The sequence below is a fragment of the Nerophis lumbriciformis genome, linkage group LG15 (assembly GCF_033978685.3).
Source record: "Nerophis lumbriciformis linkage group LG15, RoL_Nlum_v2.1, whole genome shotgun sequence".
NCBI lineage: Eukaryota > Metazoa > Chordata > Actinopteri > Syngnathiformes > Syngnathidae > Nerophis > Nerophis lumbriciformis.
Genome location: NC_084562.2, coordinates 32,230,951 through 32,258,595, shown reverse-complemented (window position 1 = coordinate 32,258,595; position 27,645 = coordinate 32,230,951). Strand labels below are relative to the sequence as shown.

At 40.3% G+C, this 27,645-nt stretch overlaps 1 protein-coding gene across 1 annotated transcript in view; it reads right to left on the bottom strand.

The window, feature by feature from the left end:
• The window catches only part of gch1 (GTP cyclohydrolase 1), a 79,370-nt gene that overhangs the window by 6,011 nt on the left and 45,714 nt on the right, over positions 1 to 27,645 (bottom strand). The window contains exon 3 of the mRNA XM_061975058.2: positions 5,372 to 5,427. Within this exon, the coding sequence (XP_061831042.1) occupies positions 5,372 to 5,427 (56 nt within the window). The remainder of the gene's footprint in view (positions 1 to 5,371; positions 5,428 to 27,645) is intronic.

Here is a 27,645-nt window from a genome sequence, read left to right as displayed (position 1 = left end):
TGCAAACCATCCAACTGCTTGCTGAGAAAAACCAATAGCTGAAAGACGTTTGATTAAAATGACATGATCAACAGTATCAAATGCCTTTGAAAAGTCAATAAAGAGAGACAGACAGCACTGCTTCTTGTCAAGAGCTTCAGTTACATCATTTATAAACTTCATAGCAGCAGTAACAGTACTGTGATTTCTACGAAAACCTGACTGAAATGGTGACAGAATAAAATTGGTGTCCAAAAAGTCTTTTATCTGTTCACTGATAAGGGATTCAAGCACTTTTGCCAGAACAGAGTTTAGAGATCGGTCTGTAATTATTTAGATTACTAGGGTCACCTCCTTTTAATAGGGGGATTACAAGGGCAGATTTCCAATCCAAAGGGATTTCATTTGAAATTAGAGTAAGGTTAAAAATGTAAGTCAGTGGTTCAGCTATAATTTCAGCTGCTAACTTTAAAAAGAGCGGCTCCAACTTATCTGAGCCAGCTGGCTTTCTATGTTTAAGTTGTTTTAGAGCCCTCGTGACCTCTGTTGTGGTAAAGGGCGTAAAGTTAAAAACCTGGGTATTTTCAACGGTTCTTTCCGGAGTTAGCGGAGCTTCAGTAGAGTTGTCAGAATTGTAGAGAAAACCAGAGGAAATAAAATGATTATTAAAATATACCATAGTAAGTAAACAAATATTAAATACATAAATAATATTTTTCTCAAAAAAAAAACAACAACCCCAAAAAAGGTTCAAGATGTTCATCATAGTTATTGTTCTGTGTACTTTGTGAACACTTCTAGTTTGAACAGTCTCCTAAACTGAATCATATTGGTGCTTTGTTTGGTTCCTTTGGTTTCCATGATTTAATTCCACATACAGATATGCTAGCGGTCTTAAGTGTTGTCCGAGCATACAAATGTTTTAAATGAGATTTTCCTGTAAGGTTACATTTCTCCTCTTTTGTTCAGAAGAATTGTTGAACATTCTTAGGTAGCAGGTAATAGTTCGCTTTGCAAATGCACCAAATCGTTGAATTTCAATATTTGTGATTTAATTAATAAAGGGTTTGTATGTTCTATATATCCAACATTGTGTATTATTCTAATTGATCTTTTTTTGTAACACAGTTAGTGAATGAAGCACACATTTGTAGTTGTTTCCCCATATTCCTACACAATAACTCAGATATGGTAACAATGTCATAACGTCATAAGTGCGCATCTTTTGAGGTACATGCATGTGTATTTGAATAGAGCGGTCTGCACCACTTTTGCACTTGTTATCATTCAGTCATAGTAGATCACCTGCAACACAGCCACTATTAATATGTGCAGTTTTATAGTTTGCATATGCTTTTTAGCAAGTCACAGGTGGAGAAAATCCTCAGTGCTGAACTCTGTAGAACCTGCACCTGGCTCGCTGACAACAAGCTATCCATACACTTGGGTAAAACAGAATCCATCCTATTTGGGTCCCACATCAACCTTAAGAAAGTCAATGGCTTCACTATAAAAGTGGGTGACATTGTTATCACCAGGAAGGATGAGGTCACCTACCTAGGTTCCATTCTAGAGGCTAATCTTTCCTGTGATAAAATGGCAACCAAGGTAATCAAAAAGGTCAACCAACGAACGAGATTTCTCTATAGAATCTCCTCTCTGGTCAACAAAAGCACCATGAGGATTCTAGCGGGAACTCTCGTTCAACCCTTTTTCGATTACGCTTGCACCTCCTGGTACCCTAGCACCTCCAAAACCCACAAATCTAGACTCCAAACATCCCAGAACAAGCTAGTCAGAATACTTCTAGACCTCCACCCCAGATCACACCTCACTCCTACCCACTTCTTCAAAGTGGGCTGGCTCAGGGTGGAGGACAGAGTAAAACAACTTGCACTGAGCCTAGTCTATAAAATCCGCTACACCTCCCTGATATTGAAGTACATGTCAAACTACTTCCTTAAATGACCGCCATAACCACAACACCAGGGAGAGCTCCACTAACCACGTTAAACCCAGATTCCAATCTAACAAAGGTCTTAACTTATCAATATCTATATGGAATGCGCTCCCAACAGGTGTAAAAGAAAGGGCATCTCTATCCTCCTTCAAAACCGCACTAAAAGAACACCTCCAGGCAACTTCAACCCTAAACTAACACCCTCACCGGATTGTTAATAATCAAATGTAAATAATCAAATGTAGATACTTTTTCTTATGCTTTCTGATCTCTCTCTCTCTCTCTCTCTCTCTCTCTCTCTCTATGTCCACTACTTTCTGTACATATCCTACCAAGTCAGACCTACACTGTTTTAATGTCCATTTCTCTGATGATACAATTGTTGATGACTGAAGTGATGATAACAACCAAGCCTGACCCCCCCCCTCCAAATCCCACACCCCGGATTGTAAATAATGTAAATAATTCAATGTATATACTCTGATGATGATTATCTTGTGTGATGACTGTATTATGATGATAGTATATATCTGATAGTATATATCTGTATCATGAATCAATGGACCCTGACTTAAACAAGTTGAAAAACTTATTGGGGTGTTACCATTTAGTGGTCAATTGTACGGAATATGTACTTCACTGTGCAATCTACTAATAAAAGTCTCAATCAATCAATCAAAAAGCAAACATGCCCAATCAAACATTTGTATTCTGATTTTCTATCAGCTAAGATGACGAATAAAACAGTAATATGAGAGATAGAAACATATGGAATGTCCCCTGTCTTTAGGACTTGAATTACTTTTGGTTAGTCCTTCAGTGACACACTCAACATCTAGAACAACATAGCTTATTTAAAAGAAAAAAAAAAGCTAAAGTATGTGTTTAACTTTTAATAACTTGTGCTTCCAAAAAGGTCCGGATTAACTGTGTTTATATGATGATGCTATATGCTTAATGATGAGAAATAAAGAGAAATAGCAGGAACATTGTGATCTTCACTTTTAACCTGCTGAACTTCACTGTGAGCAAACCACTTTGGACATTTAAGACCTTCTGAAAAATGTCACAAGCTGCAGTGTGTCGCTGTTATAAGATACAGCCACCATCTTGCAAGAGTTTAGCTCAGTGAACTCCAAAAGCAGGGGTGTCGGGGGCTATGTTTTTTAGTTAGATATTCTAAAAGGAAAATGAATACATTCCTACACGTTAATTTATGGTAATTCTGTTCTCTGAGTGCTCGCTTGTTTTTGACTTTTGTCCTCTTCAGTGGTTTGAACTGTCTTTTGTTTGTTTGCCGGTTACGGTATAGGTATAACATGTGTATATTGATACATGTAGCAGTTACCATAACAACACAAATACAACCACTCTGCCCCATGTACTTGGGTCCATTTATTAAAAGTATATTTTAATACGGCAACTCTTTGACTTTGGAACTGCATTTGCTAATATAAAAATTAAAAAAAATCACAAACGTGTTTGTGAGTGTTTGGCTTTGTGGTTTGTACTATTCTGCATACATAGATTCAGATACAGGTAATAACTGTAAGTTGTGTTTAATAAATTGGGAAAAATTTAATTACCACAAATAAAAACGATCTGAGTACCGTATTTTCCGCACCATTAGCCGCACCTAAAAACCACAAATTTACTCAAAAGCTGACAGTGCGGCTTTTAACCCGGTGCGCTTTATATATGGATAAATATTAAGATTCATTTTCATAAAGTTTCGGTCTCGTAACTACGGTAAACAGCCGCCATCTTTTTTCCCGGTAGAACAGGAAGCGCTTCTTCTTCTACGCAAGCAACCGCCAAGGTAAGCACCCGCCCCCATAGAACAGGAAGCGCTTCTTCTTCTACTGTAAGCAACCACCCGCCCGCGTAGAAGAAGAAAAAGCGCGCGGATATTACCGTACGTTTTATTTCCTGTTTACATCTGTAAAGACCACAAAATGGCTCCTACTAAGCAACAAGGATCCGGTTCATGAAAAGACGCAATCTCTCCATCCTCACACGGATTACTATTTCACAGCAACTGATATTCCTGTGAACCGCACTGTGGATACTGTGGATACAACGGGAGCACGTACGGTGAATATTCGCACCACAGGGAATGAGAAGTCGTCCTTCACTGTGGTTCTAGCTTGCCATGCTAATGGCCTGAAACTTCCACCCATGGTGATATTCAAAAGGAAGACCTTGCCAAAAGAGACCTTTCCAGCCGGCGTCATCATAAAAGCTAACTCGAAGGGATGGATGGATGAAGAAAAGATGAGCGAGTGGTTAAGGGAAGTTTACGCGAAGAGGCCGGGTGGCTTTTTTCACACAGCTCCGTCCATGTTGATATACGACTCCATGCGCGCCCACATCACAGATGGTGTCAAAAAACAAGTGAAGCACACAAATACAACACTCGCCGTCATTCCGGGCGGATTAACCAAAGAACTCCAACCGCTGGATATTGGTGTCAACAGGGCATTCAAATCACGACTGCGAACGGCGTGGGAACAATGGATGACCGAAGGCGAACACACCTTCACTAAGACAGGCAGACAGCGCCGGACGACATACGCCAACATTTGCCAGTGGATCGTAAATGCCTGGGCAGATATTTCGGTCACAACTGTGGTCCGAGCTTTCCGGAAGGCAGGATTCACAGAACTGCTGAACAGTGACACTGACTCCGATGACTTCGACGAGACGGAACCGGCCATTTTGGATCCCACATTTGCCCAACTTTTCAATTCGGACACCGAAGACGAAGAATTCGAAGGATTTACGAATGAAGAATAACTTCAGAAGGTGAGCGCTATGTTTATTTTGTGTGTTGTGACATTAACGTTCGAGCAACATTATGTTGCTATTGCTCTGCACTATTTTGAATTTTACTATGTTTGTGATTGCACATTTGCGTACATTTTGGGACAGAGTTGTTAGAACGCTGGTTTTTAATATATTATTAAAGTTTGACTGACCTATCTGACTGTTTTTTTGACATTCCCTTTAGCGCAGCGTAGGCGCGGCTTATAGTCCGGGGCGGCTTATAGGTGGACAAAGTTTTGAAATATGCCATTCATTGAAGGTGCGGCTAATAATCCGGTGCGCCTTATAGTGCGGAAAATACGGTATAATCTTGTGCATGTGTGTGCGTGTACTACTGGTTTCGTAAGTGGTTTTACTGTGCTAATACCTTACTGTGCTAAGGTATTGAGGTCAGTTGGATCAGATTCTACACTTGAGCACACACATACCTATAATCTTCTTAAGTTCACAAGCAAACACACGTTGAACATGATCAATTAAAAACTGCCCAGAAAAACACTCACGTGCACACACACACACACACACACACACACACACACACACACACACACACACACACACACACACACACACACACACACACAGAGTGTATCAGGAAGTCCTCACCTGGCGAGCTTGCTTAGGCCCAGGACACGCTTGTTGGGGAGGTAACCAATGTGAACCTGCACAGAGTGAACAAGATGATTACAGAGTGTTAGATATTGATCAATGCTGGTAGGATTATGCAAAAAAACACTTATTCAATTCAAGCTTTGTAGTGAGGAATCAGGTAGAGCATTTTTTGCCTAAAATTCACCTCAAACATTTCTGTATGCGTGTGGTGAGTATCTCTGATGGTGGACATTTGTGTGGACGTCCAATATCCTAGCATGAAAACCAGTGATGGGCAGTAACAAGCTACATGTACCGTATTTTCCGCACTATAAGGCGCACCTAAAAACCACAAATTTTCTCAAAAGCTAACAGTGCGCCTTATAACCCGGTGCGCTTTATTACGATTAATTTTCATAAAGTTTCGATCTCGCAACTTCGGTAAACAGCCGCCATCTTTTTTCCCGGTAGAACAGGAAGCGCTTCTTCTTCTACGCAAGCAACCGCCAAGGAAAGCACCCGCCCCCATAGAACAGGAAGCACTTTAAGCAACCACCCGCCCCCGGAAGAAGAAGAAAAAACGCGCGGATATCACCGTACGTTTCATTTCCTGTTTACATCTGTAAAGACCACAAAATGGCTCCTACAAAGGACAAGGATCCGGTTCATAAAAAGACGCAATCTCTCCATCCGCACACGGATTACTACCGTATTTCACAGCAACTGATATTCCTGTGAACCGCACTGTGGAACGGGAGCACGTACGGTGAATATTCGCACCACAGGGAATGAGAAGTCATCCTTCACTGTGGTTCTAGCTTGCCATGCTAACTTCCACCCATGGTGATATTCAAAAGGAAGACCTTGCCAAAAGAGACCTTTCCAGCCGGCGTCATCATAAAAGCTAACTCGAAGGGATGGATGGATGAAGAAAAGATGAGCGAGTGGTTAAGGGAAGTTTACGCGAAGAGGCCGGGTGGCTTTTTTCACACAGCTCCGAAGGCGAACACACCTTCACTAAGACGGGCAGACAGCTCCGGACGACATACGCCAACATTTGCCAGTGGATCGTAAATGCCTGGGCAGATATTTCGGTCACAACTGTGGTCCGAGCTTTCCGGAAGGCAGGATTCACAGAACAACAGCGACACTGACTCCCGATGACTTCGACGAGACGGAACCGGCCATTTTGGATACCACGCTTGCGCAACTTTTCAATTCGGACACCGAAGACGAAGAATTCGAAGGATTTACGAATGAAGAATAACTTCAGAAGGTGAGCGCTATGTTTATTTTGTGTGTTGTGACATTAACGTTCGAGCAACATTATGTTACTATTGCTCTACACCATTTTGAATTTTACTATGTTTGTGATTGCACATTTGCGTACATTTTGGGACAGAGTTGTTAGAACGCTGGTTTTCAATATATTATTAAAGTTTGACTGAACTATCTGACTGTTTTTTTGACATTCACTTTAGCGCAGCGTTTTTTTGACATTCACTTTAGCACAGCGTAGGCGCGGCTTATAGTCCGGGGCGGCTTATTGGTGGACAAAATTATGAAATATGTAATTCATAGAAGGTGCGGCTAATAATCCGGTGCGCCTTATAGTGCGGAAAATACGGTACCTAAGCTACGGAGCTTCACTACTTTTTCCAGTAGCTTTGCTATTTTTTTAATGAGTAGCTTTTCCTGTGGCTTAGCTACTTTTAGACCCATGTAGCGAGGTAGCTTACATCAAAGCTACAAGCTACAAAGAGAGAAAATGGACTGCGAATCCAGGCCCCCCAAAAATATGGAGAAAATACAATGACATGGATGAATGAGAACATCCATACATACGGAGAAAATCCGTGATGATTGGTTGGTGTTCGTATGATGAGTCACAATTGGCCAAACTTAGGGCGAAACATTACGGGCTGGCCAATCAGAGGCAAGATAACGCGGGTCATTAAAACCAGAAAGCAAAATCATAACAGACTTGCATTCATGTCCGAGACAGAGGGACATTATTATTTATTTTTTTTGCAAAAGGAATAAGGTGATGATATTGTTTTGAATTAATGTGTATTTTTTTCTGAATTTAGTTTTTTCTGACTTACAAGGTTTCATACTCGTGTTAAGCAATACCTAAGCATCAAATCACAAGGTTCATGCATTTTGCCGTGAGCTTGCATACAGTTTTGGATGCCTCTGCTTGCGGGGTTTTGCAGTCTGGCTATGTTGTGACATCACAGTGACACAGACTTTTTCAATTGGACATTAAGCAAAGTTCTCAGCTCGTTCCCCTCTGCGTCAGACTTCAGGAAACAAAAAAAAAGTAGGATAAGGTATTATTTTCATATAATCGTGGAGCGCACAAGAACACCAACGTGCTACATACAGTGACATAAATGCTGCTTTTTTAAGCACTCTCTGAATCGAAAGGTTTACCTAATGTTGTGACTGTGTGAATCTATATGAATAGGATATACCTTATTTGTCCCACAATGGGTAATATATGAGGTAAAGTGTACATTCCGTAACAAAAGTAAAATGCAATGAAAAACTACAAATAAATAATACATTTTGCACTTGCACTATGTATAAATGAATACAACAAAAAGTACTTTTGCGATCAGGTCGGTAAAAAAATAGCGCTGACGACTTTGAGATATATATTTAAAAAGTGTGCATTTCCAAAAGATAAAGTAAAATACTTTTGGAGTAGGTAGCAGAGGTGGGACCAAGTCATTGTTTTGCAAGTCACAAGTAAGTCTCAAGTCTTTGCCCTCAAGTCCGAGTCAAGTCCCGAGTCAAGACAGGCAAGCCCCGAGTCAAGTCCAAAGTCAAGACTGGAAAGTCTCAAGTCAAGTCCTAAGTCCTGCATTTTGAGTTTCGAGTCCTTTCAAGTCCTTTTAACCACAGACTAATATATTAACACAGATTGTGTATGCTTTTCAAACGCTGTATTTATTTATTAAAACAAGTGCATTTTAAATTGCAGGAAAGAAAATTGTGCTGACATTGCACTTTATAATAGCACTATTAACCAGTCATTTTAAACATTAACTCATTCCTTTACAGAACAAACACATTGAAAAATAAAGTGCAAATGTACTTATTTGTACAAAAGTGTTAACATTGAAAAAACATGACATATATGTGAACATAACAAAAAAGTTGTACTTTTTATATGTCAGGGCCCTATGCTGCATTGCATTTGCAAAAGACCAAATTAGCCAAGAGTCTGTCAGTCATTTGTGCACGATGGGGGCGTAGTATGATGCCACCATGGCTGAAAACTCGCTCCACTGGAGCACTGGAGGCAGGCACTGCCAAGACTCTCATGGCCACTCGGAACAGTGAAGGAAGAGTCTTCATGTTCAATGCCCAGAACAAAAGGGGGGAGAGAGTTGTTTTGGGTTGGTGCACTACTTGTAAGTGTATCTTGTGTTTTTTATGTTGATTTAATTAAAAAAATTAAAAAATAAAAAAATAAAAAATTCTTGTGCGGCCCGATACCAATCGATCCACGGACCAGTACCGGGCCGCGGCCCGGTGGTTGGGGACCTCTGAGGTAAACAACCAACAGTATGTCAGAAAGCTAGCTAAAACGGTACACATATTCATAATATAGTATACATTTTAACTGACCTTTATTTTACTATTTTTGTCTTTTTTTTAGGTGGCTAAAATACGCGGTGCTGCTGACCTCCGTCTAACGTTACGTGTGATATATTGACTAACGTAACCCTGCTTAAAAAAAATCACTGAACAAAAAGTATGAATAAGGTAGTGAACTGCAACAGATTCCCGTGTTTGCAATAACGTTATAACGTTAGCAGTGAGTTTACAGCCTCACTGATTTAACTACACAGCAAATAAAAGTCACGTTACTTAGCCAATAAACGTTATCTTACATTCAAAACTTACCGTTCTTTGTGCAACTTCAAATGCCGGACGAAGTTGGAAGTTGTTGCCTCTCCATCAGTCATTTTCGAACCGCATGTGTTGCATACTGCAAACCGTTTTGTGTTGACCACCTCGTAATTTTTATACCCAAACGAAATTATTTTAGGCATCATTTTTTGTTCACTGGCGTGTGGTTTGGACATGTCTTCTTCGTTGGTTGTCCTGCAATTTGATTGGATGAATGCTGTGTGATGAAAACAAAGTAGATCTAATTTGATTGGCTGTTGTACTGAGAGCACACCAGCTGACACACGCAACGCTGATAGACAAGTACACAATGAAAAATACGGAGCGCTCACGAATAACTTTTTCATCTTTGGGTTTTGGGGAAAGTAGCAAGTCATGTCAAGTCATGTCAATTCAAAAGGCTCAAGTCCAAGTGAAGTCACAAGTCATTGATGTTAAAGTCTAAGTCGAGTTGCAAGTCTTTTTACATTTTGTCAAGTCGAGTCCAAAGTCATCAAATTCATGACTCGAGTCTGACTCGAGTCCAAGTCATGTGACTCGAGTCCACACCTCTGGTAGGTAGGGCGTGATTTTATTTGAAATCTGGAAATGCATCCAGAAGCGAACATCTTGCAGACATACTACGTTTGTAAAAAAAAAAAAAAAAACAAGTTAAAAAAAGTGACTGTGAAGCAAAATGTATTCAAACTTTACACAAATGCATATCCAATACATATTACCGGTATCTACATTCTAGACCACGAGAAAGTGTTAAATAAAATCTATATTGTTTCATAAAATCTTTAAAGATTCTCTTTAAACAAAAATAACAGAAACTGCTATATCTAATCAGGCCTGATCGAACATCTGATCAGAGGGGTTCCAAGTTGCCTATAAATTGCTGTTTATGTCCTTTTATTTGGTTTCACATGTGACTAGTGTTTAGGACTGTGCCATCTGCTCTACTCTTGTTTTGGCTCTATGGTTATCTTCAAGTGTTTCTGTAAGTGCATGTCTAGTACAGTATAATAGCATGCTTTCTTAATCTAGTTGTCCATATAGAAACTAAAAGGATGGCAGACAAGCAAGGAAGAGTCTGAGCATCATCAGCTGAAGAATCACTACTGTGGAAGGCTCCAGGCTCTAATTCTGAAACACACGCTCCACCCAAATGTCAGACGCAATTTGGTGACGAGATGAGAGAAAGGGCAGCGGAAGCAAGCGTGCGAAGATTTCTATTCCTCTTTTTCCTCTTTCTGTGGCCTCCACTCTCCTCCCTGCAGCAGCCTGATAGTGACATCAAACATGTGTGAAGGTTAACGATTTCTTCTACAGTATTTTCAACTCATACCATTGATCTGATCCCCAGCTGATTTTGGAACTTTTCAGTAGCAGTCCATCCTTTTTATGAAAGGACAAATCCTCAACAACACAACCCTACTCTCAAACGTGTAGGTGGAGACATTCTGCTTCATAGCGGTTTGTCTGCAAAGAGTACAAGAACTTTACCAAGGGGTCTGTCAATGTACTGTCAAATCCATTTCAGCGTGAAAATGGCCGACACAACAAAGGAGTGGTTTCAGAACTATCACATGAAGACCTTAATCCCATTGAAATCCTGTGGAGGGAGTTCAAGTTGCCAAGTGACAGTCATAAATAATGTGACCTCGGACTATGTTAAGGTAACGTGCGGAGTTCCTCAGGGTTCGGTTCTTGGCCCTGCACTCTTTAGTATTTACATGCTGCCGCTAGGCGACATCATACGCAAATACGGTGTTAGCTTTCATTGTTATGCTGATGACACCCAACTCTACATGCCCCTAAAGCTGACCAACACGCCGGATTGTAGTCAGCTGGAGGCGTGTCTTAATGAAATTAAACAATGGATGTCCGCTAACTTCTTGCAACTCAACGCCAAGAAAACGGAAATGCTGATTATCGGTCCTGCTAAACACCGACATTTATTTAATAATACCACCTTAACATTTGACAACCAAACAATTACACAAGGCGAATCAGTAAAGAATCTGGGTATTATCTTCCACCCAACTCTCTCCTTTGAATCACACATTAAGAGTGTTACTAAAACGGCCTTCTTTCATCTCCGTAATATCGCTAAAATTCGTTCTATTTTATCCACTAGCGACGCTGAGATCATTATTCATGCGTTCGTTACGTCTCGTCTCGACTACTGTAACGTATTATTTTCGGGTCTCCCTATGTCTAGCATTAAAAGATTACAGTTGGTACAAAATGCGGCTGCTAGACTTTTGACAAGAACAAGAAAGTTTGATCATATTACGCCTATACTGGCTCACCTGCACTGGCTTCCTGTGCACTTAAGATGTGACTTTAAGGTTTTACTACTTACGTATAAAATACTACACGGTCTAGCTCCGTCCTATCTTGTCGATTGCATTGTACCATATGTCCCGGCAAGAAATCTGCGTTCAAAGAACTCCGGCTTATTAGTGATTCCCAGAGCCCAAAAAAAGTCTGCGGGCTATAGAGCGTTTTCTATTGGGGCTCCAGTACTATGGAATGCCCTCCCGGTAACAATTAGAGATGCTACCTCAGTAGAAGCATTTAAGTCCCATCTTAAAACTCATTTGTATACTCTAGCCTTTAAATAGCCCCCCTGTTAGACCAGTTGATCTGCCGTTTCTTTTCTTTTCTCCTCTGCTCCCCTTTTCCTTGAGGGGGGGGGGGGGGGGGGCACAGGTCCGGTGGCCATGGATGAAGGTGCTGGCTGTCCAGAGTCGGGACCCGGGGTGGACCGCTCGCCTGTGCATCGGCTGGGAACATCTCTACGCTGCTGACCCGTCTCCGCTCGGGATGGTGTCCTGCTGGCCCCACTATGGACTGGACTCTTACTATTATGTTGGATCCACTATGGACTGGACTCTCACAATATTATGTCAGACCCACTCGACATCCATTGCTTTCGGTCTCCCTAGAGGGGGGGGGTTACCCACATATGCGGTCCTCTCCAAGGTTTCTCATAGTCATTCACATCGACGTCCCACTGGGGTGAGTTTTTCCTTGCCCTTATGTGGGCTATACCGAGGATGTCGTTGTGGCTTGTGCAGCCCTTTGAGACACTTGTGATTTAGGGCTATATAAATAAAGATTGATTGATTGATTGATTGATAAAACATTCAGGATTTGGAGGGTGTCTGTACATTTTTATAGAAGATCAACTACTTATTTGAGTTTTATTTAAAGTTTTCTTGCTTTTTCTGATTATTTGACATGTGTTTACCATCTCTCTCTTTTTACCATAAACCTACCATAGAATATAACATTATGGATTTCCTTTTTAGGGGATAAACTTACAGAATAAGCAGGGGATCAAATAATGATTCTCTCCACCATATTTACTTAGTGAGATAGGGTGACAAAAAGGCAAGGAGATGCACAGTTCCTCTGTTTTTGGAGGCCCCCAAATAATGATGTCAAACGTTTGCCCAAGTTTTTGTGTACAGTCACAGTTATGGTATGGCCGAACAATATGCATTACAAACTACAGTAGTACCTCAACCTACGAGCTTAACAGGTTCTGTTTTCATCTCAAATCAATGTTCCATTTATAATTAATTTAAATCTATGTCATTGGGGCTTGGCCCCTGTCATGACATTTTTTGGTGTTTGTTATAGTTCTCCTATGTTTAAAGTCTTTTTCTGTTCCAGCGTGCCTTGCTTTGTTTACGTTCTGGTTGCTAAGTGCGCTGATCATACACACCAGATTCTGTTAAGTGATTAGTGTCCCAACCTACTGCCGCCACTATACAAGCACCGTTATATACTTGTCGCGCCGTTCACTCGGCGCAGGTCCATTGTTTGCCATTGCCGATGATTTGCATTCATGTTAGCGTTACGCACTGTTTTATGTTCCAGACTTTGTTATCATGCTAAACCAAGTTTTGCCTTGGGCTTCCTGTACGCCGCTAAACAACACGCTGTTTTTGTATGTTTCTTACTTGCACACTGTTTCTTCTGCTTCCTGTACTTCCGCATCTTTAGAACATGACTACCGCGCTACAATGCGACAATTTTAACATATAACATCCATCCATCCATCCATTTTCTACCGCTTATTCCCTTCGGGGTCGCGGGGGGCGCTGGAGCCTATCTCAGCTACAATCGGGCGGAAGGCAGGGTACACCCTGGACAAGCCGCCACCTCATCACAGGGCCAACATATAACATGTCTTTTAAAATCATTTTTTTTTTAAACTTGTAGAAATAATTTAAGAAAAATATTTCAATAGAAGTTACTACTAACAACTACAGTAGTTCTTGAAGTACTGTTATAATAATGTACTGCATTTTCTTTGGAGAGTGGACCTCCATATGGTATCTCCTTCCAGCTGCTTTTCCGTCAAACACACCATCAGTAGCTTTTCCATATTTTCATGGATCAATGTCTGCCCTTTAGATATTATTTTAACATTCCTGACGAGCGTTAGACTCATTCTGCTTCATTATCAAATCAAATCAAATCAAATCAACTTTATTTATAGAGCACATTTAAAATTTACCACAGGGGTAGCCAAAGTGCTGTACAATGAGCAGGTTAAAAGATAAAACGAGTACCGAGCAAACACAACACAACACAAACAGAACACGATAAAAAATAAATAATTAAAATAGAATTAATAAAAACATAAAAACAGGATCACAGCAGGTGTATTATGGGGCGCCATTGCAGGATGGATATCACTCAGTGTTAAAAGCCATGGAATAAAAGTATGTTTTTAAGAGAGATTTAAAAACAGGAAGAGAGGAGGCTTGTCTAACACTCAGGGGTAGGTCGTTCCAGAGCTTGGGAGCAGCAACGGTGAAAGCTCTGTCACCTCTAAGCTTCAGCCTTGTGTCAGGGACCGTCAACAGCAGCTGATCGGCTGATCTTAAGGATCGGGTGGGGCAGTAAGGCTGAAGGAGGTCGGAGAGATAGGTTGGCGCGAGGTTGTTTAGACATTTAAAAACAAATAAAAGGAGTTTAAAATGTATTCGGTAACGCACAGGGAGCCAAACTCAATGTTTTTCCTTCCCATGCTTGGAAAACAAAGCATTATCTCAATCTTCACCCATTAGTTAATGCTAGCGAGTAAGACCAAATGTATTGGTCGGATCTTATGGGGGTTCACTCTGACATTTGCTAGCCAAATAATGGTGAGTATGCTTGTAACTAATTTTTTTACTTGCAAGTAATTTTTTTACTTGCAACTTTAAGTGTAAGAATTAGTGAAGAGACAACACTTATCTAAAAAACACTCTTAAAGGGGAACTGATATTATTTTAACATTCCTGACGAGCGTTAGACTCATTCTGCTTCATTATGGTGCAGACAAGCAGTGCTACGCTCAAATTGCTTTGCCAAGTTTATGACACTGCTAAACATTTAAGTCCCATCTCAAAACTCATTTGTATACTCTAGGCTTTGAATAGCCCCCCTTTTTTAGACCAGTTGATCTGCCGTTTCTTTTCTTTTCTCCTCTGCTCCCCCCTATCCCTTGTGGAGGGGAAGACACACAGATCCGGTGGCCATGGATGGGGTGCTGGCTGTCCGGGGTCGGGACCCGGGGCGGACCGCTCGCCTGTATATCGGTTGGGAACATCTCTGCGCTGCTGACCCGTCTCCGCTCGGGATGGTTTCCTGCTGACCCCACTGTGGACTGGACTCTTACTGTTATGCTGGATCCACTATGGACTGGACTCTCACAATATTATGTTAGACCCACTCGACATCCATTGCATTCGGTCTCCCTAGAGGGGGGGGGTTACCCACATATGCGGTCCTCTCCAAGGTTTCTCATAGTCATTCACATCGACGTCCCACTGGGGTGAGTTTTTCCTTGCCCTTATGTGGGCTATACCGAGGATGTCGTTGTGGCTTGTGCAGCCCTTTGAGACACTTGTGATTTAGGGCTATATAAATAAACATTGATTGATTGATTGATGATTGAACTGCACTTTTGGGGGGAATTTTGCCTATCGTTCACAATCTTTAGGAAAGACATGACGACGAATGAATTTTTTTTTAATGCATTCTAAATATTAAATAAACGTAAATAATAGTTCTGCGGAGCTAACGCCAGCTCCACTATTCCACCAATAAAATCCAATAAATGACCATTCAAAAAGCGCCAACAATACTCAATTTACATTTTGTGATTTGAATATTAACCAAGTATTAGAGATGTCCGATGATATAGGACTGCTGATATTATCGGCCGATAAATGCTTTAAAATGTAATATCGGAAATTATCGGTATCGGTTTCAAAAAGTAAAATGTATGACTTTTTAAAATGCCGCTGTGTACACGGACGTAGGGAGAAGTACAGAGCGCCAATTAACCTTAAAGGCACTGCCTTTGCGTGCCGGCCCAATCACATAATATCTACAGCTTTTCACACAGACACACAAGTGAATGCCATGATACTTGGTCAACAGCTATACAGGTCACACTGAGCGTGGCCGTATAAACAACTTTAACACTGTTACAAATATGTGCCACACTGTGAACCCACACCAAACAAGAATGACAAACACATTTCGGGAGAACATCCGCACCGTAACACAACATAAACACAACAGAACAAATACCCAGAACCCCTTGCAGCACTCTTCCGGGACGCTACAATATACACCCCCCACTACCCCCTAACACCGCTGGACAGACACAGACTGCAACAGACAATGAGGACTGCAGAAAAGATTGTCTGTGTCAACCTTACCCCCATCTCGGATACAGCTAATAACTGGTCAGGAAATGGGCAGGTAGCATCAGCGCAGACCCCTCACACTCTGGTCACAAACTATTTACACTCCTCCCCTCCGGCAGGCGTTACAAATCACGGGGGGATGGAGTGGCGCGGTTGGGAGAGTGGCTGTGCCAGCAACCTGAGGGTTCCTGGTTCGATCCCCAGCTTCTACCAACTTAGTCACGTCCGTTGTGTCCTTGAGCAAAACACTTCACCCTTGCTCCTGATTGGTCATGGTTAGCGCCTTGCATGGCAGCTCCCGCCATCAGTGTGTGAATGTACAATATTTGTTTGTGTGTGTATATATACATATATATATATATACATATATATATATATATATTGCATAAAAATAAAAATAAGTTGTTTTTTTTACATCAAAATAAATTAAAGTAATACAATGTATGTATGAATGTGTGTATATATATATATATATATATATATATGTATATATACATGTGTATATATATATATATATATATAGCAAAAAAAGAACAATGCAACATTTGACGTCACTATGGGAAGTTTTGACGGAGCAGAAACGTGTGAACTCGTTGGGAGTTTCCTCCTCTCCCAGCTCGCTAGCCTCAATCTGAACCTTGGTATTTACCGTGATGACGGACTGGCAGTGTGTCGCGCCTCACCAAGGAGCAGCGAGAATACCAAGAAGCGCATATGCCAAATTTTCAAAGAGAACGGCCTACGGATCACGATTGAAGCCAACAAGCAAACCGTCAACTTCCTTGACGTCACTTTCAACCTGAGAAATAACAGCTACCAACCATTCACGAAACCCAACACAACACTCCAATACGTGCACCATGACAGCAACCACCCACCCACCACCACGAAAAGAATACCTACCGGAATCAATAAAAGGCTATCGATGCTGTCATCTAGCAAAGCTGAATTTGACCAAGCAACCCCCCCGTACCAAAAAGCCCTTGATGAAAGCGGATACAATTTCACCCTCACCTATGAACCCACGCCAGGAAACCAGCCAAAAAAGAACAGAAAACGGAACGACATCATCTGGTACAACCCCCCATACAGCAAAAACGTCTCAACGAACATTGGACACAAATTCCTCAATCTGATTGACAAACACTTTCCCAAAGACAACATCCTAAGAAAAGTATTCAACAAGAACAACATTAAATTGAGCTACAGCTGCATGAACAATATACGACAAATCATCTCAAACCACAACAAAACAATTGCAAATGAGCCGTCGGCCCTCAGACAGAGCGACTCCAAAACCAACAAAGGATGTAATTGTCGAAAGAAACCTGATTGCCCCCTCAACGGGGGGTGCTTACAAACATCAGTTGTCTACCAATCTAAGGTAATACGCAAGGACATTAACACATCCGACACATATGTAGGATTAACCGAGGGAGAATTTAAAACCAGATGGAACAATCACAAGGCTTCTTTCAGGAACAAAAACCTGCGAAATACCACAGAACTCAGCAAACACATTTGGGACCTCAAAGACAATAATGTTGAATATTCAATAACATGGCAAATTCTTGCATCCAGCACACCTTACAATAGTGGTAATAAAAGATGCAACCTATGCTTGAAAGAGAAGCTGTTTATTATCTATCGTCCAGACCTGTCATCCCTCAACAAGCGCAGCGAAATTGTAACAACATGCCGCCATAGACGGAAACACCTCCTAGGTAACACATGAGCCAATCACCACGCCCCTAGGCCAGCCTGTAGCCACCCACTCTGTGCCCTATATAAACCATGGTATGCGAATGCTCCCATTAAAATCTCCTGACGATTGAGGGTACCCCCCCTCATGAAACAGGCCTGTAGAGATGAAATAGTCTTGTGATTTTTTTCCCACACATACATATATATATATATATATATGTATATATACACACATTCATACATACATTGTATTACTTTAATTTATTTTGATGTAAAAAAACAACTTATTTTTAGGCTTTTATTTTGATGAATAGTAGTAGTAGCAACACCCTTGTTTCATTTACAGAATCTGGTCAACTTCCTTTGTTTTAATTTTATGTGCACATGCAAGTGACATTGATGCCGCATTGGTGCCGCATTTGGGGCCTGTGTGTTTATTCTGGAGACTGATAAAGATCACACTTTACTTGTAAGTTAAACAGTCAGCTGTAAAAAATATGATTTTGATCAAATCTAAATTGGGCCACTCTGGCTTGCATGGTAAATGTAGTCAGAGTGTCAGACCTTTTGCTGTGAAATACCTCGGGAACTAATCTGTCACTGTGAATGTACTACCTAATTTTCACATCATCATCCTTTTGCTCTATTCACCACTGAGCCAATATTGAGCACATATTAGTTATTTAAGTACTTGTTTATATTTTAGTTAATTGGTAGTATCTATTGTTTACATTGTACAAATGGAGCACAGTCTACCAAGTCAAATTAATTGTGTGTTAACCATGCCTGGCCAATAAAGCTGATTCTGATTCTTCTGATCCACTGTAGTCCGTTTGTCTGCCAATCGTTCCACGGAATCAAGTGCCCAAACAAAGAATCCCACATGCTGGTTACTCTCTCTGAGCTTTTTTTTATTGATTATGACTGTAAAATAACCCATCATGGGGCCAAAGAAAGTTGTAAGTACCATCACTTTGATAAAGAAGATGAGAAACCCTACTGAATTCATGACAGAACTAGAGGCGTCCGCATGGCTCTTCCCTCCCCTTCTCCCGCTCTGCTCATCACTGACTTTGCTATCAAGAGTTTTACAGAAAGGGTAAACTAATTTCATTCATCATTGTATTTTGTAGGGGTGTAAAGTCATCGCATTAATTGCAATTAATTCCCCCAAAAGGGACAAGCGGTAGAAAATGGATGAATGGGATGGATATTTTGACCGATATTAATCTGACTTTATACTCTTCTAACACATCCAGTGATGTATTACATAATATTTAAAAGCATACTTCCATGAAGGAGAATGTTGTTTTAATTGCCCGTGTGTGTCACAAATCACATGCCCGCATGTCTGCAGGTGGACGAAAACCAGAACGTGTCAGCAAGTTTACGTCCTCATGATGTATGATGCAGTCAAGAAAGAAGACGTGTACGAGGCATTCAAGAAAGTCAATCAAAGACAACTTTCACTCTGATCCGTTTTACAAAGTTTAACATGTAATTGTGACAAATACAGTATAACTATTTATTTGTTAAATGTATTCTCTTAAACCAATATAAGTAACATATGAATGCAGCTGAGATAGGCTCTAGCACCCCCCACGACCCCGAAAGGGACAAGTGGTAGAAAATGGATGAATAGATGGATAATAGCACTGTGATTGATGGATCTGTTTTTTATTTTATATAATCTGAAGCAGCTGAGTTAAAGTTCAACATTTCACACTTATTGTTCGGAAAATTGTACTGACTGATTTTTGATGCATTCATTTGATGCATTTTCGATGCTTCAGCACTTTATATTGACTGGATGTTTTATTTTACAAAATAAAACAGACTCCATCTGTTCAAGTCTGTTAAAGACAATACATTACTTCATAAAGTCACTTTTTTGTTTCCACATCTATCTTTATAATGTAATTAATTTAAATGAAAATACCTCTCAACATTTTTAAAGTACGTAAGATTAAAGAAGAGATGATATAATTACAGATCATAATTAGTTAATCGCTCTTTTTTAATCGCACAATTATTTTGTTATTATTGTCTGCATACAAAACTATAATTACTCTTTAAAAATGAATTTTGTGTTCATATTTTTGGGTGTGTGGAATTGTATGACGAAGCAGTGAGCGCCAATACACCTCAAAACAGGCTTAGAAAAGATAACATGAAAGTAGTGTTTCAAAATGTAGTCAACACAATTCCATTTCATCACGTACATGTACTCTAAGAATCGTTTTGGGGCCACGTTGTCTGTTTACATTTGTTCGACTGCAGGCATGTACCCTTTGAGAAAAAAAAAGGAAAAATGGAAGAAAAAAAGAGGAACATTTCTATCAGCAGGAAGACAGAAAATTTTGAAATCGAGACTACATTTCCTGCAATTGGGTGCATTTCTACACTGTATTTTACTTTTAGATTTATTCTCATCTACCAACCTCTTTTGGCTGTCTTTTTGACACTTACATGTCCCCTGTAATGTACCACAGAATTTAGTTTTATAGTAGAAAATGTAGTAACATTATTATTATTGAAAATGTTATGTAAAATTCTATAACATGCACGCAAAAAACCTGTAGCCGCGCTCCTTCAGGTAACATACTTCCTCTGTTTACAATCAGTCACGTCAAAAATGTACCTTCTCACTGGCTACCAGAGGTGTGGACTCGAGTCACATGACTTGGACTCGAGTCAGACTCGAGTCATGAATTTGATGACTTTAGACTCGACTTGACAAAATGTAAAAAGACTTGCAACTCGACTTAGACTTTAACATCAATGACTTGTGACTTCACTTGGACTTGAGCCTTTTGAATTGACATGACTTGACATGACTTGCTACTTTCCCCAAAACCCAAAGATGAAAAAGTTATTCGGGAGCGCTCCGTATTTTTCATTGTGTACTTGTCTATCAGCGTTGCGTGTGTCAGCTGGTGTGCTCTCAGTACAACAGCCAATCAAATTACATCTACTTTGTTTTCATCACACAGCATTCATCCAATCAAATTGCAGGACAACCAACGAAGAAGACATGTCCAAACCACACGCCAGTGAACAAAAAATGATGCCTAAAATAATTTCGTTTGGGTATAAAAATTACGAGGTGGTCAACACAAAACGGTTTGCAGTATGCAACACATGCGGTTCGAAAATGACTGATGGAGAGGCAACAACTTCCAACTTCGTCCGGCATTTGAAGTTGCACAAAGAACGGTAAGTTTTGAATGTAAGATAACGTTTATTGGCTAAGTAACGTGACTTTTATTTGCTGTGTAGTTAAATCAGTGAGGCTGTAAACTCACTGCTAACGTTATAACGTTATTGCAAACACGGGAATCTGTTGCAGTTCACTACCTTATTCATACTTTTTGTTCAGTGATTTTTTTTAAGCAGGGTTACGTTAGTCAATATATCACACGTAACGTTAGACGGCGGTCAGCAGCACAGTATTTTAGCCACCTAAAAAAAGACAAAAATAGTAAAATAAAGGTCAGTTAAAATGTATACTATATTATGAATATGTGTACCGTTTTAGCTAGCTTTCTGACATACTGTTGGTTGTTTACCTCAGTGGTCCCCAACCACCGGGCCGCGGCCCGCTACTGGTCCGTGGATCGATTGGTATCGGGCCGCACAAGAAATATTTTTTATTTTTTTTATTTATTTTTTTAAATTAAATCAACATAAAAAACACAAGATACACTTACAAGTAGTGCACCAACCCAAAACAACTCTCTCCCCCCTTTTGTTCTGGGCATTGAACATGAAGACTCTTCCTTCACTGTTCCGAGTGGCCATGAGAGTCTTGGCAGTGCCTGCCTCCAGTGCTCCAGTGGAGCGAGTTTTCAGCCATGGTGGCATCATACTACGCCCCCATCGTGCACAAATGACTGACAGACTCTTGGCTAATTTGGTCTTTTGCAAATGCAATGCAGCATAGGGCCCTGACATATAAAAAGTACAACTTTTTTGTTATGTTCACGTATATGTCATGTTTTTTCAATGTTAACACTTTTGTACAAATAAGTACATTTGCACTTTATTTTTCAATGTGTTTGTTCTGTAAAGGAATGAGTTAATGTTAAAAATGACTGGTTAATAGTGCTATTATAAAGTGCAATGTCAGCACAATTTTCTTTCCTGCAATTTAAAATGCACTTGTTTTAATAAATAAATACAGCGTTTGAAAAGCATACACAATCTGTGTTAATATATTAGTCTGTGGTTAAAAGGACTTGAAAGGACTCGAAACTCAAAATGCAGGACTTAGGACTTGACTTGAGACTTTCCAGTCTTGACTTTGGACTTGACTCGGGGCTTGCCTGTCTTGACTCGGGACTTGACTCGGACTTGAGGGCAAAGACTTGAGACTTACTTGTGACTTGCAAAACAATGACTTGGTCCCACCTCTGCTGGCTACTAATAAATGCTCTGGAACTACAACTTGTTTGGAAACTAATAGTGTTCGGATTGTAATCATCCAAATATGATTAGCAGCAAAGTAGACAGCCGTCAACGTTGTGGCTCGAAAATCGAACGCTGGCAACAACAAGAAAGCTACCTTGATGATGCTAAATATGCTAACGAGCAATCCTGATCGTCTCCCTGCCCTGCAACTCAGTGTGGCGTTTAGGCAAAAGGAACGAGTACTTGCGGCTGAGGCGAGTGTTCAACAAATTTTGTTAACATCCTATTTCATAAAAAAAAAATGCAGATGTGATATTTTGACACAAAAATAGATTTCTGCGTTTTTGCGGACATTTCACAAGCCTGTGACTGAGCAATGATAAATGACCAGTCCAGGATGTACACCACCTGTCCCAGCTGAGATGAACTACAGCTCACCCGTGACTGAATGAATGAATGATTAATTTGCTTTTATTATGACGCGTTCTTGACAACTGCTACGACAAAGTGTGTCAGGATGTGTGTCATTTCCTGTAATGAGTCAGACAGGACAGGTGCTGAATAAGAGGCAATGCTTCTGACAATGACAAGCTAGGGACAGACAGAACCACTTCATAGCTTTTCACACACACACACACACACACACACACACACACACACACACACACACACCTCACACACACTTCACACACACACGCACTCACAAACGCACGCAAAAGCACACTCACGCACAAGCAGACATGTGCTTAGTGTGTGATTCATTGCTGTCATCAGAGGCTGTTTACGCCATTGGAAAAGAAAAAAATGTCCATCCCCTATTGTCTTCGACGCCGTGCACCTGCAGGCAAGATGGAGGGATAAGTGAGGTTGGACACCAATACACATACAGGAGGGAAATTACCAATGAGGTTTCGGCGGAGAGTAAAACTAGCAAAGGCGTTGGCCATGGGGTTGGAAAGCTGAAGATAAACAGATTTCATCTAATCTAATTGTTTCTCATGTTGTCTGTTTTTTATACCAGATAATGACGAACTGAGGAAACAGTTGTGTGGATGACACAGTGACATGTGACATTGTGATGTTCATGCACTCGGTTATTTTCCGTTTTACTTACGTCTTAAGTTCCCACGAATCAATCAATAAATTTGTCCAGTTTCCCCTTTGTTACCAGGCTAAATCAATGCTGCACCTTTATGGCCAGATCAGGAACTGTTTGCATTTGATGCTGCTTTTCACACCCACTGGTCAATGGGACCTTTGTGCTTTCGCATGACCTACTTATTTATTTATGTATACAATATGACGCCACACAACCAAACTTTCCTACATATTCAATTCACATTGGGCATATAAAAAAGTAATCAATTAGGGGTTAACAATTACCAGTATTAATGATGATTTGCGGTAAAACTCCTGACGATTAGTATTACCGTTTCAAATTCAAATGAGTAAACTGTAAAAACCGGATTGATAACGGCACAGAAGGCAATAATGTATTATAAATATCTCCACCATGCGTCTATGATTTGATTTAAAATGTTTGGGACTTATGCAGATCTCAAACACACAAAATAGGTACCAATTGGTAAGAAAAGTTTGTTTTGCACAATAGGTTCTACATACATGTTCGGCTGTTTTTGTGTAAAAGTAGACAGTTTTATGTCGTCCACAGCTCCTTTACCACATGGGGTCCCCCAGGGCTCAATCCTTGCCCCAATTTTATTTGCGCTTTACCTTCTCCCCCTTGGTTCTATTTTTAGGAAGTACAGTATTGCATTTCATTTTTATGCCGATGATTGCCAGATTTATTTTCCCATGGCACAAAATAACACGGTTCAACGTCTTATTGACTGCCTGCACGACATCAAAGTCTGGCTTTCAGCTAACTTCCTGAGCCTAAATGAAGATAAAACAGAAGTTATGTTGTTCGGTCCAAGTCGCTCTCCCTCCCCCAACGTTGACCTCGGCACTCTGACCCCGTATCTCAGCGACTCTGTCACAAACCTGGGGGTAAAGTTTGACTCAGATTTTAAATTCGAAAAACAAATCAGCAGCGTCGTTCAAAAAAGCTTTTATCAATTACGCCAAATAGCGAAAGTGAAACCGCTTCTATCAAGACATGATCTTGAGAAATTAATCCACGCTTTTATCTCGACTCGTCTTGATTACTGTAATGCCCTGTATGTTGGCATTAGCCAGGCCTCCCTCGCCCACCTGCAGCTCGTGCAGAACTCTGCTGCTCGTCTGCTAACACAGACCCGCAGACGTGAGCACATCACCCCTATTTTAGCGTCCCTTCACTGGCTCCCTGTGCGTTACCGAATACATTTTAAACTCCTTTTATTTGTTTTTAAATGTCTAAACAACCTCGCGCCAACCTATCTCTCCGACCTCCTTCAGCCTTACTGCCCCACCCGATCCTTAGGATCAGCCGATCAGCTGCTGTTGACGGTCCCTGACACAAGGCTGAAGCTTAGAGGTGACAGAGCTTTCGCCGTTGCTGCTCCCAAGCTCTGGAACGACCTACCCCTGAGTGTTAGACAAGCCTCCTCTCTTCCTGTTTTTAAATCTCTCTTAAAAACATACTTTTATTCCATGGCTTTTAACACTGAGTGATATCCATCCTGCAATGGCGCCCCATAATACACCTGCTGTGATCCTGTTTTTATGTTTTTATTAATTCTATTTTAATTATTTATTTTTTATCGTGTTCTGTTTGTGTTGTGTTGTGTTTGCTCGGTACTCGTTTTATCTTTTAACCTGCTCATTGTACAGCACTTTGGCTACCCCTGTGGTAAATTTTAAATGTGCTCTATAAATAAAGTTGATTTGATTTGTTTTTGTCGACATAAAATTAGGGAGCTAAAGGGGTCCTTTTTATGAAAAATGGGTCTGTTTATGTGGATATATGTTGTAGTAATAATTTCCTCTTTATATGGAGTGAGACAATCATCGAAAAATAAGTACTGTCTCGTTAGACAGCATTAAAAGTTCAAGTTCATTACAAAATAAGCTCCGGAATAAAAGCATACCAGTATTACTGTAACTTGGATTCCACCACAGCCACTAACAAAATTAATGTGATTTTTTTTCCCGATTGTTAGCCACCGCAATAAAAATGTGTGCAGGCACGAAAGCTTTATATTCATTGTAGTCAACACATACCCTATTTTTATTAGATAAGAATATAAAATATCTTATCAAATCACAAGAGTCTAAGTAGAAATACGACCAAATGAAGTAAAACCATGTCAACAAACTGCAGAGGGTGAAAAAATCTTTAATTTTCACTCATTTTCCTGATGTCTCAAAGTCACAAGTAAATGCGCGAGCAATGATTAGTTTCACTTTCGATTAAATCAACAACCACTAATGTCAACACCAGTTGGTGGCCAAAAAAAATCTAAATGTGCATTTTATTATTTGCTGTGGGTAGAATCTACTTTGCACTGAACAGCAGTCACAGGTTTCAATGCTGTTAAAGACAACATGGACACGGAACACAATGATTGGACGGACATAGAGATAAGAATCGAAAATCGGTTCTTGTCGAGAACCGGCTCCCAGGGTTTCGATTCCTGGGAATAATATGACAGTTTTGTTAACAATTCCCTTATCGATACCTGTGGGCACGCATTATGTCACCACGCACGGCGCCGATCAACAGCACAGACATTAAAAATATTCACGAGAAAGAAGACAATAAGGGTGTAACCATTGATAGAAATATCGTTAGATTGATTTATATTCACAAAGTTTAAGTATATCGATCTGTGCTCTGCAAGTTTGCCCTTCAGAAGATAGGTATCGATCCAAGATCTTTTTAAAAAGAAATCGATCAAGTTTATCGATACTAGCAAAAGGAAAACATTGGATTTAAGAAGGGTGGACTTTATATGAACTTTAGCACTTTTGATGATAAAAACGTTAAACGTTAAGTCTATTTTACCATCAATGGCATCATCAAAACAACAATGGCAGATAGCTATGGCGGTCGAGAAAGGTCATAACAAATAAAAACGCCACAAATCAATATCACAAATTACAGCACAGAAACTTTCATCTACAGCACGATGGCAAAAGCCGCAACAAAGACAAACGACAAAACATTAAAATTATTAACTAAACAGAACTTGAAGCTCACAAAAGACGCAGCCGTCACAACATAAGTAACAGTGGAACAAGTTACGGCATCACATTGTCTTCCGGAACACAACAACTGGCAGAAAGATAGAAATGCAAGAGATGGATCAAGGAAACTATGGAAATTAGGAAACGAGGGGCCAACACCATCAACAGAGATGAGGGGCCATACATGCTTCCACACACCTGGGACCCCGTCCTTCATCGGCTACACCAGGGTGGAAAACAGATATTCCCGGGTCAGGGAGCTTCATTTAGCAGGTAATCTGTTTAGGGCTGCAGCTAACGATTATTTTTCTATCGATTAATCTATAGATTATTTTTTTCGATTAATCGGTTAATCTATAGATTATTTTTTCGATTAATCTATAGATTATTTTTCCTTTTACCAATTTTTTTTTAAATTTAAAATTAAGATGAAAAAAATAAATTTAGGCCAGTTTTTTCAAAAGGCATGGCTTTTATTTACAAAAAAAAAAAGTATGGCCACTCAGTCAACATTGAAAACATGGCAAAACATTCTGTAACACTGTAAACATTTGTGCCAATCTAAATATTCTGGAGCACTGTAAACATTAAGTATTGCTTTTAAAATGTGCAAAATAAACATCCAGTCCAACACAGTACACTATAACCAATTCTACTCATTCCAGTGAGTGACTAACAGTTGTAATGAAGAAAGGTTAGCATGTCTACATGCTCTGGGGTGAGGCTGCTTCTTTTCTTGTTTACAATATTCCCAGCAACTGAAAATAGGCGCTCAGAAGGGGTCGATGTGGCTGGAACTGAGAGGTAAGACCGAGCCAGCATTGCCAGATTTGGAAACCTTGTCTGATGTTCTTTCCACCATTTTAATGGGTTTTCATCCTTGGAAATGGGGGATTCTCCAAAATAAGACACTAACTCGTTTCTGACCATTTCAGCATCATTACTGTCATCGTTGTCTTCCTCATTGTTGCTGAGTTCATCTGAATCTGAGCCAAGAAGTGTGTCTAGTAAAGATACAGGCCGCCTGTCAGCATCTGGTCTTTCCACTTGCATTGCTGTGCCCTGTTGAGCGTGTGTCTCCTTTTCCCTTCTTTTCTCCTCCAGAACTATTGCATGAACTTTTAAACACTCATCTGCAGTCAGGAATTTCAGCTTCCTGAATCGTGGGTCAAGTGCAGCTGCTAATATGCACACATTTGGTCCATCATCTTTGAATGTGGTCTTGGCTTCCCACCTGGATGTTATCTCACGTGCAGCAGTGACCTGGAAACACTTGATTGATGCATTTTCAAAAGCAGTTTGTGTAGCCTTCCGAAGCCCTTTGACCAGCAGAGGGACAGCGGAAACTGTTACATAAGATTCTCCACTCAGGTACACAGTTGCACATTCAAAAGGTTTCAGAACTTGTTCAAG